The 16,538-nt window shown below is 32.9% G+C and overlaps 1 protein-coding gene across 1 annotated transcript; it reads left to right on the top strand.

Annotated features, from left to right (window-relative positions):
- Nucleotides 1-4,202: 4,202 nt before the first annotated feature.
- On the top strand, nucleotides 4,203-16,091 carry LOC135124064 (uncharacterized). The gene is made up of 3 exons (XM_064048926.1): nucleotides 4,203-4,374; nucleotides 13,444-13,802; nucleotides 14,562-16,091. The coding sequence occupies exons 2-3, from the start codon at nucleotides 13,632-13,634 to the stop codon at nucleotides 14,841-14,843; spliced, it is 453 nt and encodes a 150-aa protein (XP_063904996.1). The 5' UTR covers nucleotides 4,203-4,374; nucleotides 13,444-13,631; the 3' UTR covers nucleotides 14,844-16,091.
- Nucleotides 16,092-16,538: the final 447 nt, after the last annotated feature.

Below are 16,538 nucleotides of genomic sequence, written 5' to 3'. Positions count from 1 at the left end.
CCCTCGGCTTACGACGAATAAAAAAAATCATCAGAATAGAGACAGGCTGGGTGGGCGGGGCTTATAATTTTCCTTTTTTTTTTTCTTAATATGTACAGTCATTTTTTTTACAATAAGAAATTGCAAAATCGATGTCTCTTTATACAAATATTCCATTTTAAACATGTTTTAAGTTTCATGTTGCGAAAAGAAATCTACACATATTAAAACAAGAAGGCAAAATGTAAGTCCGCGCACCCACTATCTCAATTGTGATGATTTTTTTTATTCGCCGTGAACCAAGGGGGCGGAGCTTAATTGCAAAATATTTATTTCTTTGAAGAAATTAAAATCACGTTTTTTAGTATCGGGTTGTTCAAAGAATACTATATATATTAAGAAAAAAAGGTAAAATATTTTCGAAATCTTCGCTTTCAGAGTGAAATTTTTCGAAATTCCAAAAATTTGCCTTGTTTCATTTCAGCAATTCTGGGAAATTGGTAAGAATTTTCGAAGAACCGAAGCGATGTGTTAGAAAAATGTCAAAAATTTCACAATCTATTGAAAAATTGAGTTTTTTTTTAAAGTTGTCTAAAAATTTACAAAAAATTTTGAGACATCGATGTCGACGAGCTGAATCGAAAATAGCGTAATTGGTTGATGGTCCTGGATCAAGATTTTCGAAATCTTCACTTTCAAAACAAAATTTTTCAAAATTCTAAAAGTTTGCCAATTTTTATTTCAGTAATTGTGGGAAAATGGTAAGAATTTTCAAAGAACTGAACCCAGAAGTCGAAATGTGCAAAAATTTATTTCGGTAATTTTCGAAGGTGCTAAAAAAGGTCGAAAATTTCATAAAACTGAGTTTTTGGAAAAGTTGTTCAGAAATCGACATAGAAATTTCGACGATCTGAATTAAAGACATTGTCACTCAATGGTCTCGGGCCAAGATTTTGGAAATATTTTATTTTAAAGTTAAATTTTTAAAAACAAATGATAGAAATTTTCTAAGAAATGAAGCCAAAAATCTGGACGTCGAAATCTAAAAAAAATTCTTTGTCGTTAATTTTCGAAACTGTTCGAAAAAACGTCAAATATCGAAGAATTGTGTTTGTAGAAGCTAAACTGAAAAGTATTACGTGTTAATGGACCCACGAAGATTTTAGAAATTTTCGCTTTCAAAGTGACTTTTTTAAAATTTAATTTTCGAGTGTGTTCCAAAAATGGCAAAAATTTCATAACGGGGAGTACTGAAAAATTGTTTTTCTGTAAAAGTTACCTAAAAATTTACCATAAAGCCTGGGACATCGATCTGGACGAGCGTATTGATGGTCATGGACCAAATTTTAGAAATTTTCGCTTTCAAAGTGAAATTCTTCAAAATTCCAAAAATTTGCCTTGTTTCATTTTACCAATTCTGGGAAAATGGTAAGAATTTTCGAAGAACGGCAGCCAGAGATAGCTTCAGGAAGTCGAAATCTACAAAAGAAATTATTTCAGTAATTTTTGAAGCTGCCGAAAAAAGGTCAAAAATTTCATAAATTGAAAAAAATGGAAAATTGGGTTTTTGGAAAAGTTTCCCAGAAATCTACAAAAAATTCTGGGACATTGATCTCGACGAGCTAAATCGATTTTCGAAATCTTTGCTTCCAAAATAAATTTTTTCAAAATTCTAAATTGACATATTTTATTTTGGCGATTCTGGGAAAATGGTAAGAATTTTCGCAGAAGTGAGGCCAGAAATTGTTTTTGGAGGTTGAAATCTAGAAAAAATTTGTTTCGGTAGTTTTTGTAGGTGCTGAAAAATGGTCAAAAATTTCATAAAAGTGTAGTATTGAAAAATGCAGTTTTTGGAAAAGTTGTCTAAAACTCTACATAAAAATTTCGAAGATCTAAATCAAAAACATTGCCAGTTGATGGTTTCGGGCCAAGATCTTCCAAATATGTTGTTTTAAAGTCACATTTTTAAAGAATTCTAAAAATGGTAGGAAATTTCGAAGAAATAGAGCCAAAATACAATCTGGATACCGAGATTAAAAAAAATCCATATCGTTAATTTTCGAAACTACTCGAAAAAAGGTCAAAAATGGAACAATTTTGTTCTCAGGAAACTGAACCGAAAAGTATTGCGTGTTTATGGACTTAATCAAAATTTTAAGTGAAATTTTTAAAAATTCAGAAATTGCAATGTTTAATTTTGACGATAATGGGGAAACGCTAAAAATCTTCGAAGAACTCAACCGAAAATAGCATATTGATTGTTTTGGATCAAGATTTTCGAAATCATCTCAAAGTAAAATGTTTCAAAATTTTAAAAAAATGTCATTTTTTATTTTAGTAATTTTGGAAAAATGATAAGAATTTTCGAAGAGCTGAAGACAGAGAAGTCGAAATCTACAAAAAAATTTGTTTGGTAATTTTTGAGGTGCCAAAAAAAAGAAAAAAAATTCATAAATAGAAACAATCGAAAAATTGGGTTTTTGGAAAAATTTTCGAAAAATTTACAAAAAAAAATCTGGGATATACTTATGTAGATCTCGACGAGCTGAACCGAAAACATTGCTTTTTGATGGTTTCGGACCAAGATTTTCGAAAAATTTCCATCTAAAGTCTTTTTTTTAATTCTAAAAATTGTCCTATTTCATTTCGGCGTTTTTGGAAAAATGGTAGTAATTTTGTAAAAAGTAAAAATCTGGATGTCAAAATTTACAAAAAAGAATTTGTTTGGGTAATTTCGAAAGTAATTTATTTTCGGTATCGACGAGTTGAACCGAAAATAGCATATTGATAGTTCTGGACCAAGATTTTTGAAATCTTCGCTTTCAAAGTTAAATTTTTCAAAATTTGAAAATTTCGCCACTTTTTATTTACGCAATTTGCTCGGTAATTTTCGAAGATCTCGAAGAAAAAAACATAAATTGAAAAAAATCGAAAAATTTGGTTTTTGGAAAAGTTATCTAAAAATCTACAAAAAATCTGACATATATGTATATCTCGACGAGTTGAACCGAAAACAGTGCTTGTTGATAGTTCCGGCCAATATTTTCCAAATATTTCATTTTGGCGATTTTGGAAAAATGGTGGTAATTTTTGAAGAATTTTACAAAAAAAATCTGTTTGGGTAATTTTCGAAAGTAATTTTCAGTCTCGACGAGCTGAATCGAAAATAGCGTGTTGATGGTTCTGGACCAAGATTTTCGAAATTTTCGCTTTCAAAGTGAAATTTTTTAAAATTCTAAAAATTTGCCATTCTTTATTTTAGCAATTTTTGAAAATGATAAGAATGTTCGAAGAAGTGAAGTCAGAGAAGTCGAAATCTACAAAAAAGTTTGTTCCGTATTTTTGAAGGTCCCGAAAAAAAGAAAAAAATGATAAATTGAAAAATTGTGTTTTTGTAGAAGTTGGCCAAAATTTTACAAAAAGATGTGGGATATATGTAGATTTCAACAGCCTGAATCGAAAACATTGCTTTTTGATGGTTCCGGACCAAGATTTTTGAAATATTTCCGTTTAAAGTCATTTTTTTTTAATTATAAAAATTGTCCTATTTTATTTCGACGATTTTGGAAAAATGGTTGGAATTTTCGAAGAAATAATATCTGGATGTCGAAATTTACAAAAAAAATCTTTTTGGGTAATATGTGAACGTGTTCTAAAAAAGGTAATAAATTTCATAAGGGAGAATGTTGAAAAACTGAGTTTTTGGAAAAGTTGTCTAAAGATACTGTGGTAATGATAGGAAAGTTTAATCAAATATTTATGTTCATTTGGTCTTTGTTAGAAAATATTTTTAAATAAGTTTCCCGTGATATGTAAAATTCAGTAAATATTGCAATTTAAATGAGAGAACATAAAATGTATTCCTTCAAAACTACGATTAAATAATATTTAGAGATTACTGAATATCAAATAAAATTTATCTCTTCATCTCCTTTTGAAAATTTTTGACGTTAACATCAAAAATGAAGAAATCATACACCCATCTTGGAAAAATCTGCGTAGTTATTTTAGAGATCTGTTTTTGAGAACTAGGGCTTAAAAGTACATTGTTGTCATAAAAATAATAAAAAAAGAAATAATTAGATAAATATAATTCGGAAATATTCAAATTATTTCTAGAAAGAATGTCACGCGATTTAAGCCACCCTGTAGTTTCCATTCGTTGATTCGATTTCACCCTCCCTGTTATTGATGGCGTTCACTGCACACGCAGATAGCGCCCATAAACCGGTGGCGCCGCGACGGTGAGCGTCCGAACGACCCAAAATAATCTGTTTTTCTTGGCCTAATGTGGGTTTTACTTGTGTTCCAACATCATTCGGCAAATTCGAACAAAATTTTACAAAATTTGCCAACATAAAACAACAATCAGCCGCTCGCCACTGCAACACTCAAGTAAGTACCAAACATAAATTTTTCACCTCGTTCCACTCCACATTGATCTAGTTGTTTATTTAGCGAACTTAAATATTGCACCACATCTCGCTTTAGTTTAAAACCCCACGATCCTCCTCGAAGATAATTCTCCAAATTTTATGACGTTACCGTGGTTACAAGGGATGTTAGAAACGGAAAGAGACACCCTTGGTTTTCTAGATCAATACGGGGTAATTTTAAGCCGCGTATCACCCCACATTCTCAGCCTGTGCGAGCCACTAAGCAAAGACAATTCAAAATTAATCTTTTCATTTTCAAGCCAAACCTATTGTTCGTTATACTTTTAAAAACCGTGCGAATACTCCGGATTTCTGGCGGCCGGACACGCGATAAATCCACAAAAATTCGTTTCCTTTCCGGCTGAAACGTAATTTTCAGGATTCTGATGCGGTCAAAAGTCTATTAATTCTCCACCGCGTTTGATCATTCCGTGATAAGGAAAGCGCAATTGAGCGAAAAAATTGCTGAAGTAAATTTTTCTCATCGCTTATTCAAAGCAAAGTCGGGTCGAGGGTCTAATTTTTAAAAGATGAATCGACAAGGTTTGCTTCTAAAGCCATTTGGAGAGTGCTTGACCGAAATGCCAATCAGGGCAGGAGTTTCAGGAGCTTTTACAAGCACTAACTCTATTTATCTCATGAAATTTAAATTTTGTACATGTGTTTGGTGATTTTATCGCTGAAGTTTGGAGGTCGGATGTTGAAGGGTCGGCGAATAGAAACTTTTCACTTGTTTGTTATTGCGGGAAAGAACAATGGAAAAATTTTGAGTTTTGTTGATTGTTATAAAATACACATTTGTAAAAATATTAATAACAAAATAACATTTTATATTTTAACATTGTTTGTTAAATTTATGAATGAATGTAATCCATTGACGCAGTCGATTTTTTTATTAGAAGTAAATTTAAACCACGTTAAAACTGGGCCAAACAGTAAATTTTATTTTATGAAGGTCCTTAGACCTTCCACGAAAACATCAAAGTAATTCTAACCATAAATTTAAATTGTGCTCCCTTTACGACTTTAGTTCTTAAGGGAAAAGATGTGTTTACGTTCATTCAGCATTCTTGGAATGTGAGTTCCATTCCTGTTAGAAAGGATAGTTGTTTTGACGAATGTCTAATTTCATGTCTTCTTGGGATACGAATATGCACGTTTTCTAGTTTCGTCTTTCACTGTTGGAAACTTTTGAAGAAGTAATCTTCTAAACCAGTTTACTGATTATATGGAATTTGAGCTTATTATTATCATTATTATTAATTTTTTTGAAGTCGAAAAAGTCTGATTGCCGGCCGTCTACGTTTCCTGTTCTGAGTTTATGGTTTCTTGGAAAAATGTGTTTGTAACTGCTTATAACGAATCACTCGAAAAATTTTATGAATGAGACAATTTATATTATTGATTAAATCAAGGAAATTTTTGAATAGAGTGTTGTCATTCTTAGGATTACACTCCACCTATCCAAACTGATATAAGTACCCTTGTTAGATTATAAAATTCACCTGAATATAATTTTTCCAAAAATATATCAGTAAAAACTTGAATAAATCTAGGAGACTCCTGCTGTTTTGTGTTTGAAAGCGTCTGAAAGAATGTGAGGGCCCCTTAGTGTCCTCTTTTCAAAATTTGAGCTCTTCCGGGTTTATAGTGAAATATTTTTCAAATTTCTGAGGCTTCTGATATTCAGATTTTGGGGGTCTTTCACTTTTTCCCGACATTTCATGATCCCCAGACTATGATACAATAAGTCTCCCGTTTACGTTTCTTGTTTGTCGCCTGTCGTCTGTCATCTCTGTCAATTTTAATAATTTTTGAAATCACCGGACCAATAGTTGTCCTCACCAACAATTTGATGACATTTTATTTATGGTTTATGAGTCCACTTTGTTTTTTCACAATTACGTTAAAAAATGTTTGTGTAATATTTGTCATGTGTTTGCAGCCAATATCTGGATTATGAACGGAATAAGTACGAGGCTGAGTGGTTAAGGCGTTGAACTTGAGCTTTGCCCGCGAGGATTCGAATCCCACCCCCGTCGATATTTTTTTTCTAAGACATCGAATTTCTTTGAATGTTGGCTTCAGATGCGTGGGAAGTTCTCTCCAAATCACTTTAGATCTTTTTTTAACATTACTTGATGGTGTTTAGAGTGCCTGGAAACTGTTGATAATTTTCTGCTATTCTCAAAGTTTTTGTCTAAATCTGAAGCGAACTGTTTTTGCCACAACTGAGTATTTAATCACTAAAAGCGGGTTGATGCCCTTTTATCCGGTTTTTTGTTCAGTATTTTAGGTCAGTTCTCGTTCTCTTTTAATATGGCCACATATTCAGGATTTTGTCGATTTTGTGTTAATGTCCTTCAATAATTCTGGGTTATTTCGGCACAATACGGATGCGAGAATTCAATTTCTTTCGTGAGATTAATCTTTTAAGCGGGAATTGTAAGATTTTGTGGAAACTACCTACACATTTTGTCGGCAGAATATCTACCTTAGTAAATTAATCCTGAAGAAACTCGAAAAAAACAAAACCCAATAAGGATCAATAATTGTTTATAATGATTTATAATAATTGTTGAACACGTTTTTAGTTCAGACATGCCTGATAACAATTTGTTTTTTAACCTTCTCTAACGTACGTAATCGAAATTCGATTGTTTAAAGTTGCTCTTAAAGCGTAGGTCCTGTAAAAAATAAATGACCGTTCCAAGCCGTTTTTCTGCCTCCTTCAGGATTTTTATGGAATTTTTGGGCGAATTAGCTTCCTTGGATATTTTTTTTTCTTTAATAAAACACCGACACGTTTTGGGGTTTATCCTTTATGTACAGAAAGTTAAATAAACAGAGCTTTATAAATTTCATTTAATGGACAATAGCTTGTTTATTGGGTAGTTACCACCTCCACACCGCTCCTTGATCCGCAGAGTTTTAATACCAAATAGAACCATGTTTTCTATTCTAACGTACTTTACGGTCATGTTTTATAGCGAAAGGACTTTTTTAGTTTCTGAATTACTCAAGCTGTAAGATTCTAAAGCTTATAAAAGGTAACATTCTATCGTAATTACAGGTTTTACGAGCATCCCACGACCAGAAAAGGAATTAGTAAACCGTAATTAATTACTGAGGTGGATAATGTTTATTTTAAATAACGTTTTAATTAAGAGTGTCATTTTTAAACACAGATTTAATTAATTTATTTTAGTACACTACGTCTCAGTTTTAAGCTGTTAAAACTGTACATGAAAAATGTGTTTTTTTTTTTTCATTTTGGGTAAAAAGCAAATTAAATATACCACGTAATATGTAATTTCCAAATGGATTCCCTATGTTTAATGTGTCAGATTAAATGACAAATTTTAATGTCGATCCCAGCTGAATAACTAAATTAATCCATAAAGTACGAGTAGTAAGTAGTTCCACTCATTCGTGTAATTATCACTTTATTTGATTTTCTTGTCACACAAACGAAGTAATGAATTTTTTTCTTATTGACAGTATCGAACAATTAGACAATGAACGATTTTTCATAAAGCTAAAGCTGAAAACAACTAAAATTATCGATCCTGCCGTTGTTAAATTTAAATATTCCCCATGAAAATTTTATTGTAATTTGACATTTCTGCGGAGGTTCGAAGAGCCCGAATATAGCCCTTCATCAATATTTAACGGAAGACCCATTTTTAGAAGCCAAATCCCTCCTTATTTAATTTTTAAACAGTCTAAAAGTATTTAGGCATCGGAGACGGAAATACCGCCGGAGCGTTGTCAGCTTTACTAGCACCGAATATTAAAATCATGACGCTTGTCCCGAAATCAATAAATATTACTGACATTTTCAATATCGGAAAATTTTGCGATGTCACCACCGAAATGATCCGGAGCCCATTTTTCGGTTAATAAACTTAAATCATTCGTGATGTATGAATTTGGCCCTGTCCTCATACGTCAAGGGCTGTAATGGAGAGATCGTTGTCATGTGATAAGTTGTCATGTCCAAGTAGGGTTTGTTTACTTCGGTCTCACGTTGCGTAATTTATTTGCTTTTATTCAGGTGTCCGATCAATACTGTCGATACGCACTAGCCTGTGTTTATCACAGATTCCCTTACAAGGTTTTCTTGGTTATTGGGAGGCTGGGCGATTTAATTGATACTATGTAATTGAATTAATAAAGCAATGTTGAAAGAGAAGGACTGTGTATTAAACGCAAGGGAGGATGTGATACCAGGAAATCGGGAATTATCCAGAGGCGCCAACAGTCGTGGTAATCTAGAGCGCCGGTGCCGGAATTCAAATTTTCTTTTAAATGAAGTAAAATTTTGGAGCTTCAGACGCCGATCTAAATTCTTCCGGAGCTGGTTCAGGAGGTTCCATTCGTCTCTCACCACGGGATTCCGAGATTCTTTTTAAACTACTTCAAAAACAAAACACAAGGGGTAGTCAATATGTTTTTAAGTAACTTCAAAAACCAGATACAAAAGGTCTCCAAGATTTTTTCAAATTACTTCAAAAATAAACCACAAGGATTCCCGAGATTCTTTCAATTTACTTCAAAAACCGGACACGTAGGCTCCCTGAGATTCCTTCAAAATACACACTTCAAAAATTAAACACAACTGATCTCCGAGATGCGTTCAGATTACTTCAAAAACAAGAAAAGGCATCCCTGAGATTCTGTCAAATTATTTCAAAAACCAAACACAAGGAGTCCCCGAGATTCTTTCAAACTACTTCAAAACAAGATACAAGAAGCCTCCGAGATACTATCAAACTACCTCAAAAACCAGACGCAAATATTGCTTGAGATTCTTTCAACCTATGTACTTCAAAAACGAAACACAAGCAGTCTCCGAGATTTTTTCAAATTACTTCAAAAACAAGACAAAGGATCCCGGAAATTCTTTCAAATTACTTTATAAATTAGACACGAAGGTTCCACGAGATTCTTACAAAATACATACTTCAACACAAGGGGTCTTCGAGATTCTTTCAAACTACTTGAACAACAAGATACAAGAAGTTCCCGAGATACTTTCAAACTACTTCAAAAACAAGACACAAGGAGTTCCCGAGACGGTTTCAAACTACTTTACAAACTAGAGACAAAGGTTGTCTGAGATTCTTTCAAACTATGTACTTCAAAAACAAGAACAAAACCAAGAAAAATTATCCTTAAAATTCTTTCAAATTGGTTTATAAATTAGGCACGAAGGTTCCTCGAGATACTTTCAAAATACATACTGCAACACAAGGTGTCTTGGAGATTTTTTCAAACTACTTCAAAAACCATAGACAAAGGTTTCTGAGATTTTTTTAAACTATGTACTTCAAAAACAAAACACAAGGGGTCCTCAAGATGTTTTCAAATTACTTTAAAAACCAGACACAAAAGGTTTCCGAGATTCTTTCAAATTAATAAATAAAAAACCCACAAGGAGTCCCCGAGATTCTTTCAATTTACTTCAAAGAACAGACGCGTAGGCTCCCTGAGATTCCTTCAAAATACGTACTTCAAAAACAAGACAAGCTATCCCTGATTTTTTATCCCTTTATTTCAAAAATAAAACACAAGGAGTCCCCGAGATTCTTTCAAACTACTTCAAAAACAAGACACAAGAAGTCTCCGAGATACTTTCAAACTACTTCAAAAATAAGGCACAAGGAGTTCCCGAGATGCTCTAAAACTACTTCAAAAACTAGACACAAGGAGTCCCCGAGATACTTTTAAACTACTTCAAAAACCAGACACAAGGAGTCACCGAGATTCTTTCAAACTACTTAAAAAACAAGATACAAGGAGTCCCCAAGAAGCTTTCAAACTTCTTCAAAAACAAGACACAAATAGTCCCCAAGATACTTTCAAACTACTTCAAAAATCAGACACAAGGAGTCACCGAGATTCTTTCAAACTATTTCAAAAACAAGACACAAAATGTCCCCAAGACGCTTTCAAACTACTTCAAAAACGAAACACAAGGGGTCCCCGAGATTTTTCAAATTACTTCAAATAACAAGAAAAAAGATCCCTAAAATTCTTTTAAATTACTTTATAAATTAGGCACGAAGGTTCCCCGCGATTCTTTCAACAAAAGGGGTCTTCGAGATTCTTTCAAACTACTTCAAAAACAAGACACAAGGAGTCCCCGAGATACTTTCAAACTACTTCAAAAACCAGACACAAGGAGTTCCCGAGATTCGTTCAAACTACTTAAAAAACAAAACACAAGGAGTCACCGAATTGCTTTCAAACTACTTCAAAAACAAGACACAAGGAGTCCCGGAGACGATTTAAAACTACTTCAAAAAGCAGATACAAAGGTTCCCTGTGATTCTTTTAAACTATTTACTTCAAGAACAAAACACAAGGGATCCCTCAAATTTTTTTAAATTACTTTATAATTTAGGCACCAAGGTTTCTAGAGACAAGCAGTCTTCGAGAATTTTTGAAATTACTTCAAAAACAAGACAAAGATCCCCGAAATTCTTTCAAATTATTTTATAAATTAGAAGGTTCCACGATATACTTTCAAAATACATACTTCAACACAAAGGGTCTTCGAGATTCTTTCAAACCACTTCAAAAACAAGACACAAGAAGTCCCCGAGATTTTTTGAAATTAAGTACTTCAAAAACAATGCCTCAAAGATTATACGTGTCATTTAAATGTTTAGTTTAAATTCATTTAAAACATCATAGTTTAACTGACCGTAATTGGAAAAATATTAAGCAGTCTAAAAAATATTTTTATGAAAGGATAAATTAATAAAACATTCAAAATTGGATAAGATTATATCTAAATTTTTGTTTACGAGTCAAGGGATTTTTTGTTCACTTTTCACGCCGTTTTTTGGTATCTGTTACTGGAAATTGTTCTAAATTTTTGGAATCCTTTGGAACTATTTTGTTGTAACATAATTGTGAAGTTAGTAAAAACTACTAAACATTTAATTATTAATCATTGCTAAAATAGAAACGTGAAAATGTGGTTAAAACTCCCCTGGGATTGTTTCAAAATACATACTTCAAAAATCAAACAAAGTGATCCCCGAGATTCCTTCAGATTACTTCAAAAACAAGAAAGCTCATTCTTGAGATTCTTTTAAACTATTTAAAAAACGAAACACATGTAATCTCCGAGATTCTTTCAAATTACTTCAAAAACCAGACACAAAGGTTCCTTGAGATTCTTTCAAGCTACTTCAAAAACGAAACACAAAGAGTCACCGAGATTCTTACTTTAAAAACCAGGTGCAAAGGGTCTCCGAGATTCTTTCAAAATACGTACTTCAAAAACAAAACTCAAGCGGTCCACGAGATTTTTTCAAATTACTTCAAAAACAAAACACAAGTAGTCCTCGAGATTCTTTCAAACTACTTCAAAAACAAGACATAAGAAGTCCCAGAGATGCTTTCAAAATACTTCAAAAACCAGACACAAAGGTTCCTTGACATTCTTTCAAACTATGTAGTTCAAAAATAAAACACAAGGAGTCCCCGAGATTCTTACTTCTAAAACCAGGCACAAAGGAATTCCGAGATTCTTTTAAAATGTCAACTTCAAAAATAAAACGCAAGCGGTCCACGAAATCTTTTCATATTACTTCAAAAACAAAATACAAGGAATTCCCGAGATCCTTTCAAACTACTTCAAAAACAAAACACAAGGAGTCCCCGAGATTCTTTCAAATTACTTTAAAAACCAGACACAATAAGGACACTCAGAGATTCATTGAAATTACTTCAAAAACAATGTCTCAATTATTGTACGTGTCAATAAAAATTTAGTATAAATTCATTTAAAACATCATTGTTTAACGGACCGTAATTGGCAAAATATTGTTATGAAATAATCCCATACGTCTCCCCGGTACGACGCCTGTGGGTCTTCTAGTATGTATACGTTCGCTGATGAAGCGGAAGTTGCTATGGGTAACCCAGAAAACCCTCGAAGCGGGGTTCTCGAACCATCGGGATGAACGTATAGTATAGGTTTAAATAGAGGCTACAGTTGGGAACGAGGGATTCATCAAATCGAGTCCACGAGAGTACAATCAAGTTGTGCCGGAATTATTTTGTACATAATCGCTGTGTAATAATCAGTTGTGTAATTCGAGTTATTAAGAAATAAATTGTCGAGACTAAAAAATATTTTCATGAAAGAATAAATTAGTAAAACATTCAAAATTGGATAAAATTATATCTAAATTTTTGTTTAGGGGTCAAGGGGATGTTTTTCACTTTTGGTTTTTCTCAGCTCCTAGAAGACAAAAATGCAAGTTTTTTAGTTGTGTCGTTTTCGGTATGTATTTACTGGAAAATTTTCTAAATTTTGGAATCTTTTAGGATTACCCTGTAATTTAAATATGTTGTTACATAAATATTACTAAAACACCATTAAACATTTAATTATTAATCATTGCTCAAGTAGAAAAATGAAAATATGGTTAAGACAATCTCTTCAGAAACGTTCATCAAAATTTTGGGAATTAAGTAATAATTATAAATTTAAGAATTCAAGAAAGTTACAAATTTAAGATATCCTGTCGAAAAATTCGTTAGGTCCGTGTTGAAAAATTCCCGTCTGTTCACGTGGTAACGATTTGTTCTTTAACCTTTTCTAACGCAAGTAATAAAATACAAATTCGAACTAAAAAGTTTCAAAGTTGCTCTTAAAGCGTAGATCGTGTAAAAATAAATAGCTTTTCCGAGCGCTTTTTTCTGCCTTCTTCAGGATTTTTATGGATTTTTTTGTGGATTAGCATGTTCCGATATTATTTTTTCTTTTATAAAACACCGACACGTTTTACGGTTTACCCTTTATGTTCGGAAAGTTAAATATCAAACCTTTATAAATTGCACTTAATGGCCAGACAATAACTTGTTTATTGGGTAGTTACCACCTCCACGCAGCCCATCTTCTCAACATTTTAATACCATACTTTATATTCTAAAGTTGAATGAACTTGAAACCAAATAAATATTTAAATATGTATAAATTTCAGGTGCAATTTTTTGTTTCTAGCCACAACTACCCTCGTCTTTCTCTCACTCCAAAAGACTGGTATTTCCACACCAACAGTACCTGGATCCAATCAAAATAAGATTTTTTCCACTTTACGATAATGAGAATAAGTCCTTGCAGCACTTAAACGACTTGCTGACGTCGAAGAAGCAATAAAAGTGGCACCGTTCAAATTGAAATTTAGCAGGATGTCGAAGTCGAATTCTTCAACCAGGAGTAATTCGATGGAGACTCCTGCTGAATGCGAAAGCGAAGTGTGTAGTCCTCAAAGGGACGTTCCTGCCATCATGGAGGCGGCTGAAGGTCAGGAAGTGGTGCCGTCGAGTCCGCCGCCATCCTATGAATATGTTCTGAAAGAGGTTACTATTTTGCATGCTGTTATTGTAGTTGTTTCCTTGAAAATATTACATAGTACAAAATCTTATTTAATTTCACCGTATTCTTTGACAATTATTTACGTTATTTGTTGTGGAATCGTTGAAATACGATAATGGGTTTGTGTTACATGGGGGCGGAATCGGTAGTTTCTTTTACGTTTTTATATAATTGGAATGAGCTTTGAAAGCTCTGGCGAAACACTTTGGTTTAATCGAAACTCTAAGCTCGCCGCTGGGGACAGATTTCGGTTAAATTTCTGCAGGGATTAGAGATGAGCTCTAGCCAATAAGAAACTAAGTTATAGTCTGAAATTTCATTATTATACTTTTGTTTTTGTCTTATCCGGGAAGATTATTTGATTCTTTGCATCTTCCGGGAAGCGGATTGGATAGTGGAATTTTGTTTTGAGGAGCAACGTTCTTGTTGGCCGTAATTTCGGGGAAGTTTCTAGACAAGATTTACGATAATTTGTATTTTCCTCGTTAAAATTTTATCTAAATGGGTTCATCGGGGAAGTTCCTAAATATATGAGCCACATTTAACTAAGCTTCTGTAATGGATTGTGTAACACATATTTTATGTGTGCAGAAGTTTATAGTCCATAAATCGCTCATGAGTTTGACATTGTTTCTCAGAGGAATTGTTTAAAACGCAAACAATGTTAACGTTATTATTAATGCTGCACATTTTTTGTGTATAAGTAGAATCTCGTTTCTATGGTTTTAATTTCTGTTTTTCAGACAAGACTCAAAGCCCAAAGTGACGCCTCTTCGCCCGTGAACCCGCTGAAAGGACCTGAAATAATGCACAAGTCCAGCAAGGAATTATACAAAGCCGTCGCCAAACAATTTGGTATAACATGCAAAATGTCGGATCAATGTCGTTGTTTTGATTGCCAAAGCCATTATTTCGAATGCGAATACGAACAAAATGAACAGGAAAAAACAGATGGAGGTCTTGGAGCCGGAACACCAATGTTCATATCTGAAGTAATGCACGGCACTGCCTGCACCATATTGTAAAAAATTTTATGAAATTAAAAAAACAACAAAAATCCATTTTAAACAGGCGAAACGCCAATACAGCTTTAATGAAACTCTTATACTTAAATCAAAAGGTGAAAATGAAAACAGATGTATGGCTTTACAGGTAACGCACACGTTTTAACGACTTTTTTTAATGAGATAGTTTTAACTTGTACTGTTAGAGTGTATAGAAGATAGGAGTATTTGTTATATATTTCAGTAGCCAATGTTGTACATATAATACAGAAAACTGTATCATAGCATGGGATAGGTGCTTTCAAAAGATCTCATAATGTTGTTGTAATACGCAAAGAAATGGCCTAACAAACTTGATTGTATAAAACGTTTGTAAGTTGCGTATTACTGTGCTTTCTGTACTTATTCTTCTAAAAGTTGTACACGCGTCTGTAGAACGTGCACTTAATATGCCTTCTAGAGTCTAAGCTTCAGTGTTTTTATACTTTCGCTGTAGAACTGTGTTTACTGTATAGAGTCTCTTTACTTGACTTTCCTCGGCTAGGCAACTATTATTGGCTACAGTTTTTTGTCTCTAGAGTAACTTAGTCAATACCAAGTGTAACTTTTACATCTTTAAATGTCATTCCTAAGTGGTGTAAGTGTCCAGATATTACTATTTTCGTACTATATCGTGGATGTGTGTTAGGATAGTTATTGTTAAGAAAGATAATAACAGAGAACCGAGTGCGCATTGTACAATAGTTGAGAAAACCTGTTCAGTGTTACCTGATATTGGGAACAATGTCAAATTATACGGTTAAGCCACTGCTACTGCTAACATTGGCGACAAGTTTCGAAAATCCAAGAGACAGGGTGTCTTCGAACTGATTAAAATAATCGTAGGTTAAGATTTTGAGACTTTTTTTTACCCACTTTTATTATCTACTATTACATTGTCCACCAACCATGGCTGTCCTACAGTTTTAGATTTTTTTTAAGATTTGTACGCCCTGTATTGATTAGATGAAGCTTACGAAGTGTGGCAGAACATTATTGTATTATAACTTTGTGTTCAGTATATACCTGTCTGACCTATTAAAATGTAACAAAAAACATAGGGCCTATATCTTGTATAACGTAATAAATGTTAAAATTGCACCAAAATATCTTTCGCACGTATATTTTGTATATCGGAATTGCAAATAACCGTGTGATATTATATTTAACTTGTAACCTTTATTGTGGATGTTTTTATTTCGAGAAAATAAAATAGTGGAGTATAAAGAAGTCTGTTTTGTGTTGCGCTAATTTATGCTTTGTGTGGAGGGTTATTTATGGTTAATTGCCAAAGCGAGAAAAGAAGTGTAATTATATGTCGTTGATAAGAAAAAATATGTCGATGCGATAAAAGTGCTGGAATTTTATTCCCGGCTTTGTTTTCTTTGTTTCAGAATTTAAATTGCACCGAATTTATGCGTTAAGACATATTTCGTGTCTTATTTTAAACGTACAAAAGTTTTTCGTTTTTTTATGAGAATTTCACAAATGATTTTTTTATTTTTATAGACTTACGTTTTTTATTTCAAATTTATTTCAACTCTGTACTTCTCTTTACATAATTTAGATTCAATATTAGATTTGAAGAAAACTAAAAAATAAAATATTTTGCAAATGTCAATAACAAATAATGTTGGTATAAAATTATTTAAAAAGAACACAGTCACACAAATCCAG

This window comes from Zophobas morio, unplaced genomic scaffold (genome assembly GCF_036711695.1).
Source record: "Zophobas morio isolate AGI-343-1 ecotype UQ-CSIRO unplaced genomic scaffold, CSIRO_AGI_Zmor_V1 ptg000007l, whole genome shotgun sequence".
Classification (NCBI taxonomy): Eukaryota; Metazoa; Arthropoda; class Insecta; order Coleoptera; family Tenebrionidae; genus Zophobas; species Zophobas morio.
Note: the sequence above shows the minus strand (reverse complement) of the source record. Positions and strands in the feature narration are given on the sequence as shown.